Genomic DNA, 9,134 nt, shown 5'->3' with positions numbered 1-9,134 from the left:
GTTTAAGCCGTTGGTCCCGTGTGCATTATGGCCCATGTGCATGTTAAACAACGCAGTACACTCTTCGGAAAAGAGGAGGGGATTGTCTCCTGGTGTACTGCCCAGTCACCATCAGAAGGACCCCACTGGAAATAAGTCTTCTTCTAGACTTTCGTGGGCTATCCTTGGTGTTTACACCGAATAAATCCAATCCAATCCAACAATACAGATGAAATTACAAAAAACATTGAGCCTCATAAACATAACCAATAAATTTGAAACAGGGACCCCATGTCTCTCAGTAGACAACATCATGTCAACGTCCCGTTATCTAATGCTCGCAGTTAGCGAGGTTGGATTCATCGTCCGAAGTATGACGCATTGAGTGGCCAGCCTTAGCCGGCAAGTCTGCTGTCACTTTCTTCCCAGCATTTCGTGATTCACAGATCAATAATCACACTCTTCCAAAATTGTTTTATTCCGTAGGCTATGGAAGTGATCAGGAAGGTTGATTTATCTGCAGCGATCTTTGCTCCAGGCTGGGTGTTTGAAAAACATGGAGCAACTAAGTTCATACCCAATGAAAACAGGTAAATTTATACTTTCGTGGAAATTTGGCATTAAAAAAAAAAATGCTTTTAATACAATTAATAATCGCATTCATGACTGATAATGATAATAATGATTTGATGTTAGTGTTTCAATGAATTTTTTTGCTATATATTATTGTTTGTTTCCGCTGTTGCAGGTTCTGGTCTTTAATAGAGTCTTACCTACATTCCCATGGTGTTGTGTCTCTCCCATTATGTTCTAATTTCTGCCAAGGATATGGAGTTCATGGCTTCAGCAATGGAAAGGTAAGAATTACTTGAATTAAGACTTGTATGAATGCTAACAATGTCATCATTGTGTCAATGATTTTCATTTTATTTTACTATATATTATCATAATGTGTATATATATGATGTGCCTATATATGGTCATATATAATTATAATGGTTTAAGTGCCTCAAAGTTGACTCAATGGGAGTTGCTCTAAAAATCGCAAATTATTATTATTATTTATTATAATGTGATGTCTTGACCATGTTTAGGCATGTCACATGTTTTGACAATGTCTGCTTTGTTTCATTTCCATTATGTTCACTGGTAGTAACTATCCACTCACTATAGGAGGGAATAAAGTATTTTAAAATTGTTATGTTTTACAATTAATGAATGAAAAAAATTAGATATTATTTATTTATCATCAGAACAAATTCAGCAATTATATATTGGTAAATTCTGTATTTTTTTACTTGTGTTTCAATGAAGAAAGTAATGACGAAAAAGTGGTGCAACTTGAGTGCTCAGCAAATCCAGCCATCATTCAGTAACAAACAGTTTGAAGATGGGGCTAAACAGAAGATGGATCGGCTGGTAACTGACGGTTACAGCGGTGGTGGTTGCTTGTCCTTTGATGGTAGTTTAGAGGCTGGGAAAACGCACATATTCAAGTAAGTAAAATTTATGTTAAGAAATTGAAGGGCAAACTTGTCATGGGTTTTTTTTTTTTGTTTTTTTTGGCAGTGTATTTTTAGTTTTAAAAAGGAAGGAGCCCAAATTTTTTTTTATGATAAAACTTATTTATTAGGAGGAAATATTAATGATGAAATAGGCAGAATCTATTTGTGATTAAAGAATGGACAAAAATTTATAATACAGAGAATGAATGAAGAATGAACAAATATATGAAAAAGGTTAACATGTAACAATATAGACAAGTGATCTTTCAACAATCTTGCACCACCATACCTTTCAGATTTTGTTACTACATCCCAAACTCTTTGTTTATAAAAGAAACGATTTTTCTATTTACCAAGATGCAGATTGGAGTCTTTGAAAAAAGAGCATTCTCATGCGCTGCACTCACTTCTACATGCATATTTTTTTTTAATAAAGAGGGTTATTTTTTTCTTTCTAGTGTTTTATCCTACTAGTTTCCAATATATTTCTTATAGAAATAATGAGTACATCCAATTTTAGACATTTTTATCTTGTTACACTTTTGTATGGTGAATTATGGCTAAAAAGTATGTCAATTTATTATTTTTCTTTTTTACTGTGAATTGTATGGTCATGAAATGACTTTTAATATGTATACTCATTTATATGATAATAATAATGTAAAAATATTTCATTTTAAACAATAAAATCTTTAGTTATACCTTGCTAAAAAATATTACGTGGGGCATTTTCATTCGCTGCACTCATTTCCACATGATGTGATGTCCCAATCAGTCAACATTTTTATGAGGAAACCTAATACCTTGCTATTTGAAAATTTGTTTTATGGATTCTGTGCTATGTAAATTATTTGATTGATTGATTGATTGATTGATATTAAAGGAAGTATTACAAAGACTGTTCAACTGTTTTTTTCCAGGGTTTTGCAGACAGGTATTGAATGGAAAGACTTCTTATTGATTGCCTACTCTGTAAAAACATCAAGTCAAATGAAAATAGAGTTGTATTTACAGACAGCTGAACCAGATGGACAGATTGTACTCACAGATACTGAAGGTATGTTATCTGTTTCAGGTGTGTATAAGTCACAGAGATCCCAATTCTCCCGAAAATCGCGGGTTCTCCCGATTTTTGAGGCCGTCTCCCGCCCTCCCGATTTTTATTAATATCTCCCGATTTTTAAAAATATCCCGAAAATTTCACGAAAAATGTGATTTCCACGATGTCATAGAGCAATGAAACAAAAATTCTTATCTTAAGCCAATATACTATGGCGCTCGCTCAGCCATAAAATGTCATAAACAAGGCCAGGGAGTTGTTATTTAAGTTGTTTATCAAAATAACAACTCCAGGGCAAGGCAGGCGTGGTAGAACTGCCTTGTTTATCTTCCATGTTACGATCTTTTGCATCCAGCGCCGACCTCATTCAATGAGATGGCTGTCAGTTGAGTAAATAAATTTCAACAAATTAACGAAATCAGAAATCACATGGATGGGGCCCAATTTTTCGCCGCGAAGATTTGGAACAGAATCGGTGCATAAAAAATACTTTTTCTTTCAAGTAAGCTTCAGTTCTTTAATAACAATACTAACAAAATTATAGTTAGTAGGTTTTGGTACTAAGCAGTCTTCCGAAAAATGAAGTTTATTTTAATATCGATCCCGAAATACATGTAGGGCTTAGGCCTAGGCTCTATCTGCACTGTAGGGTATGTACTGCTGTATGGTGTTGTGTTGTGTGGGCGTCTGTGTGTAGTGGTGGTCGTGACTCTGCGGCCTTAGGGCTAGTTACGCACGTATAGATGGAGCCTAGCGAGGCAGGTTTTAATGTTTTTTCATGGCATTATGTTATTATAGGCTAAACTACTAACTAAATTAAAATATATATATATTTTTTAATTTTTCGGCAAACGTGTGAATCTTGCAAGTTGCAGTTACCTTGCTAGAATTCTATGTTCTTTGATGAGATGTAATAAATCAGCCATAGCCTCTAACATGCCAATGAACCAAGCAAAGCCTTGTTGACTGCTGCCAAGAACGCTTTACTAGCAAAATGCTAAATAATAATATTTATAAATTTATATTTTAGGCCAACTGCAATGTGTAAACAAACGTAAAATTGTTAAATAAAAGTAAACAAATTGATGAAAATTGTTTGTTTTCTTCATTCTGTGTAATACTTTCATGTTGCACAGCGCGTTGTAAGGCGTAACAGTGTGTCGCTACAGGAGGCGATCGCTTCATGAAAAAAATCTCCCTATTTTTTGGTTTTCAAACTTGGGATCTCTGAAGTCATCCCATGTGAGACTTAAGCCGTGGTCACATTGACTTAATGTTTGTCTAACTAACCGTATACCTGGTCTCTTTGGCCAAAAATATCTAGTGTGAACCAGTGGCGTCGAGAGCCAGTAAGGGCCCCGGGGCAGCGACCCCTCTGAATCCCCCCTCTCGACGCCACTGGTGTGACCATCCTTTGTAACTTTCTCCTTTGTCATACTACTGAGGATATGTGGCAAGTTTAACCAAGTGGACTTTGCCCTTGAAGATATCCAGGCTGTTTTTACATGGGCGGATTCAAGTGAGGGGAGAGCTGCCAACCTGTCACCCCTTCCCCCTTATTTTTTTTTTTAAGTTAAAGAAAAAAAATGGAGAAAAATTATTTTAAATTTTCTGAGACATATCTAGCCATATGAAGGTGCCATAATCACGGTGGGGTAGAGGTGATCTATCTCTCCATCTGTGAAAGACCGTCCTTGGATCCCTCTATTCAAATTCCTGGACCTGCCACTGTTTTCCTAATAGAAAATTCAAAAGCTGACAGAGCAAGTCGGTTAAATCTGAATGTTTGGCAATACTGCGCAATTTGCTGTATTTTTTCACAGAATGTATTTATGATCATACTTTACCACACATGTGCAAAATATTGCCAGACTATCAAATTTTACTTGTCAAAATCATGTGTCATGACTAAGTATGGTCATGATGACATCACATCATGACCATTTATAGGCACATCATGACTATATATGGGCATACAACAGTTATTTTCAAAGGAAATTTAATAGTGTAAACAGAGTTTTATAAACCTACTGAATATTTAAATGCAAATATGGCTTAATTTTTAAAATATTTTTTAAAATTTTAGATATATCAAAAGCAGAGAAGCAAAATGTAACGGACTATGGACTCCATGAGTCTGAGAAACTTGCCGATATGCCAGCTGCTGTTTTCGCACCTCTGGGGGGCGCTAGTCTTACTGTATTGAAGGAAATGTCTGGCAACATTCCCGAAAGTAATGGATGGGTGACCAGGTAAGCATGAATACCTGAAAGAAACAAACACAATTTATTGCAAATTTCATAGAAATTTGTTTATTGCAAATGTTATCAACAGAAATTTGTTTAAAAAAGTATAATACATATTCCAAGTATTGGAATGTTAGTATTCAATATTTCAACATGGTCGAAAATATTCCAAATTTTAAAGTATTGAATCCCAACATGATGGAGTGCATTTCAATACTTTGATTATGTATTATACTTTCAGTTTTTGGAATATTTATTTAAGTCGTAACAAGATAATTCTGTGTTTAGATATATATTATTTACATACTTAAATAACTGAATGACGCAAACACAACAAACTCTATTGAAAATTTCTTTACAAGAAGTTTCTTTATTGCAAATTTTATCAGCAGAATTTGTTTAAGGCGAATAAAAGATAATTCTATATTCAAATATTAAAAAGATACTTAAAGTGTACAAAATATAAAACTACACTTGATCACAATTCAACACATTGTCACATCAACCCATTTTTAGTTATTTAGAATCGATGATTTTTATGTTTTTTTTTTAGGTATTATTTACTGAGTAAGACTGCTTTTGACTGTGCACCAAAGATTACTGAAATTGGTTTGAAATGTTCAAGCTTAGACGTCCCTGTTATTTACAATGTTCTCCTAGGTCAAATAAAGGTATGCCACCAAGTAAAGCTTAAGACCCATTCCAGTTTTCCTCAGATTGTTTTCAGTGGAATTTGGAGTGAATATCTAATATCTTGTGTTTTATAACATGTAGTAATTAAAACCAGGAAAGCATATTCAAGCAAAAGGTATGTAAGACTGGTTTACAGTAAAGAAGTTGGATTAAATATGGCACCATTTGGAGTACATCTCCAATGGTCTGAAAACCAAGCTAAACACTCAAAGATCATAGATTGGGTTCCCATCCCTAAACTTTTTCCTAATCAGTGAAAATGCTGAAAAATAAATCTATTTTGGCACCAATGGCATTCCATATCAGTTATTTTTATTGTGTTCCATAGTATACTTTTTCTTGGTTTAATTTTGTGTATCCAAATTCAATAACATATAAAAAGTTTCTTTATAACCAGACATTGGTGGCGCTCTTTGAAAGTGTCTAACACTAGGAAAAACCAATAAATTTGAGACTTGTGGCAAGTCTAGCAAAGTTTCTCAAAGGCCTGGAGAAATATATTTAGTTTTAAATCAAAGGCCTGGAAAGATATGTTTACTTTTAGAAGCCATTAATAATAATTTTATGCGTGATGTGACTTCATTATGCCTATATATGTATGTGATATGGTGCCATCATGCCCATATATGGCAAATGGGATATATATATGTATAGAATATATGGGATATGACATTATCATGCCAATATATGTGTGTGATATGACTTTATCATGCCCATATATGTGTGAGATGACATTATTATGCCCATATATAGGCATATACGGTACTGTATTATAGCTGTCATTTACAGATTGATAGTATGTACAATGAATGAAGTGATTTCATGTGAAACAGTAATGTCTGATAAAATTGTGTACAAATAACCAAACATCTTATTAATCCAGCAAGTGATCTCAATTGTGTTGTAGATATTGGACCCTGCTGAGTTGAAGGAATCTACAACTCAGGTCACAGATTTGACCTGTCAGGACATCACATGGTCTCCTCCGATCATCTCTCCAAAATCATTCGAAGGACTCGTGTCGATTTGCATCACAATCAAGTGGAAGTACGCCATCAGCGCCTCTCACTTTGACGTATTTGTCAAAGGCGTGACGCGCAGTCCAAATGAGAACATGGAGCTGTCCGTGTACGAGCCGGTGTTCGTTGGACGATCCCATTCTAAGCAATTCCGTATATGCCATTTGCTAGTCCCTCAGAAGTCGGAGCAGCATACCCTAGAAATAATGGTACTACCCACCAACAAGGCAGGGTTCCAGGCCCCATGGGCAAGTGTTGCGTCAGTCAAAGTAAAATATTCTTAACTGTTGTGTGAGAGTACATAGGGTTTATATAATTTCAGTGTGTTAGTAAATATTTTTCATTTCATTTTTATTTATTTAGTTGTATTAAGTCATGAAAAAAATTCATAGATTTTCTCAGAATTTTGACCCTGTGATTGTAAAGACGAGTATCTCTATCACAACTATTTGTAAGAGAATGCAAAGGGTTTTAAATAATTTAAGTATGTCAAGACTTTTATTTCATAATATTTATTTAGTTATGTTTAGTTGTGAGAAAAACTTTTGGGAGTTTCACTTGATGTTGGCCCTCTAGGATTGGTAGACAATCACCTAAACAACAGGGGCTTTATTTAACAGTCAAATAGACAAGGGTCCATAATTTTTTCTGGCTTTAATCTTTATGTTGTTAATTTCAACTTGTGGGTGCCATATTTATTTGTAATGCTTTTCTGTCAAGAATTATCTTTAAAACAAGGTCAGGTGGCTTCTTCTTGTTTTTGCTTGAGCCTCCAAAAAAGAATAAGCTTACCGATAAAACCGATAATATCGTATCCATTCTAGGAATTAAAACATTAGAAGCTTGTTAACATCTTATTGGTTAGATGTGATTGATTTGTTCTGTACTAAATCTATGACAGTAGAAAAAACTATTGTAAGACCCTAAAGAAAAAAGTTATTATATAAATTAGATATATAAATCAAGTTTTAAATTCTTAATGTAATTTCTCTTGCATATTTGCAAATGGCATCACATATTTTAATGCAGGAGCTTGAAAATCATATAGTAAAGTGATAAGTGATTTTTTTTTCAAGTAGATAAAGTTTGCTGTCTCTCAACATTTTAGGACAATCTGCCAACTAGATTCATATATATATTCACCATATTTGGACAGAGTGACCATATTTGGACACACTGACAATATTTGGGGAGGCTGACCCCTTTGGTAAAGCTGATTTTCATGGTGCGATTCAGTATTTTAACTCTGTATTCAGGCACATTCAGGAATTTATTTATAGCACTGAAAATAGAACATTGTTGTAGAATATAATTATGTTTACGAAAATTGGTACTGTATCACCATATATTACTGATGCAGTGATGCAAATTATCTCTCAAAATTAATTTAGATATTAATATAAAAGGAATATTAAATTATATTTTGAATAATAACAGTGTTTTTGGTATAACAAATTAATACCATTAAAGTCATTTTAATTTATTATTCAAGTGTATGGATAAGTACATAATTTGCTATTGATAATTCTGCACTTACAAAAGGTTATAACCTTCTTGTGGTACAAACACAAAGGACATTTTACTGGTCTGGTGCATAAGGATAGTAGTGTTTACTGTTCTGAAACAATATTGATTAAGGAAGGTGCCACATAACCATAGGACCAATACCATTATTATATATTATGGGCATTATAAAATGCAGGCCCATGGGTGAGGGTTATGGTTTGGCAAACTCCCCCTTCTCTAGCAAATCCCCCCTGTTTTCTGTCAAAACTCCTCCCCCGCCCCCAAATCTCCTGAACGAGTCCTCAAACTAAACTAATGCACTGAAGACTGTTTTGCTGCAGTCCTTTCTCAAACTTAACTGGTTTTTTGTAGCATTAATTAGACCCCATAAAACACAAATATCCTATGATTTCAAGGGCTTAGCTGACTCTACTAGGGCTTTGATCCTAGATTCTATGCCCTGACAATCCCCCCCTCCCACTTGTAAGAACCTGGCTATGGGACTGAACTGATTAATTGGTTTGAAATGTGCTCTATGTAAACTCATGTTGAGGCTTAGGGAGTGAATTTGTAGTTGTGAAACAATATGGTGAAAAGATTTGAACCCAGGACCCTGGTTTTGGATGGCAATCGTATTCACATGTTTCAAATACCAGTACACCATAAATTTCTTCGACGTTACATCCTAAATTGGACCAAATGTCAGGTGTAGATTTAAATACAGTTTCAAAATTTATTCAAAAACTAACTTTGAATTAAATAGTAGTGATATGTAAAAGACCAAAAAAATGTGTTTTTGAATCATAATTTATCCAAGATCTTGAATATTTAGATTTTTTCTAAGAAACAGTTTTTTTACCTTACCATAGCAACTAAAATGCTGGAAATAAAAGAAAGGGGGGTGTATAAGCTTGTTAGCTAAACATGGTGATTTTTGCTCGCTTACTGTAGGTAACTTCTTAAAAATGTTGGTGTGCAATAACCTTTTCAAATGACAAACATATCTGCAAAGATAAAGTTCGAAATTTAATATCAGTGATTTTTTTTTTAACTATGAGAAAGATGTATACATATCATGATGTATAATTATAAAATCTATTAGAATTTTCATACATTGAGTTGTAAA

General features: G+C 34.0%; 1 protein-coding gene across 1 annotated transcript in view; it reads left to right on the top strand.

The window, feature by feature from the left end:
- The window catches only part of LOC117123792 (cytosolic endo-beta-N-acetylglucosaminidase-like), a 14,840-nt gene extending 6,959 nt beyond the window's left edge, over positions 1-7,881 (top strand). Inside the window, exons 7-13 of the mRNA XM_033269809.1 lie at positions 466-569; positions 728-836; positions 1,294-1,475; positions 2,405-2,541; positions 4,631-4,796; positions 5,344-5,461; positions 6,391-7,881. Coding sequence (XP_033125700.1) covers positions 466-569; positions 728-836; positions 1,294-1,475; positions 2,405-2,541; positions 4,631-4,796; positions 5,344-5,461; positions 6,391-6,786 — 1,212 coding nt within the window. The 3' untranslated portion in view covers positions 6,787-7,881. The remainder of the gene's footprint in view (positions 1-465; positions 570-727; positions 837-1,293; positions 1,476-2,404; positions 2,542-4,630; positions 4,797-5,343; positions 5,462-6,390) is intronic.
- Positions 7,882-9,134: the final 1,253 nt, after the last annotated feature.

Source organism: Anneissia japonica, unplaced genomic scaffold (genome assembly GCF_011630105.1).
Source record: "Anneissia japonica isolate Jap-2015-1 unplaced genomic scaffold, ASM1163010v1 scaffold287629_len218694_cov150, whole genome shotgun sequence".
Lineage (NCBI taxonomy): Eukaryota > Metazoa > Echinodermata > Crinoidea > Comatulida > Comatulidae > Anneissia > Anneissia japonica.
Note: the sequence above shows the minus strand (reverse complement) of the source record. Positions and strands in the feature narration are given on the sequence as shown.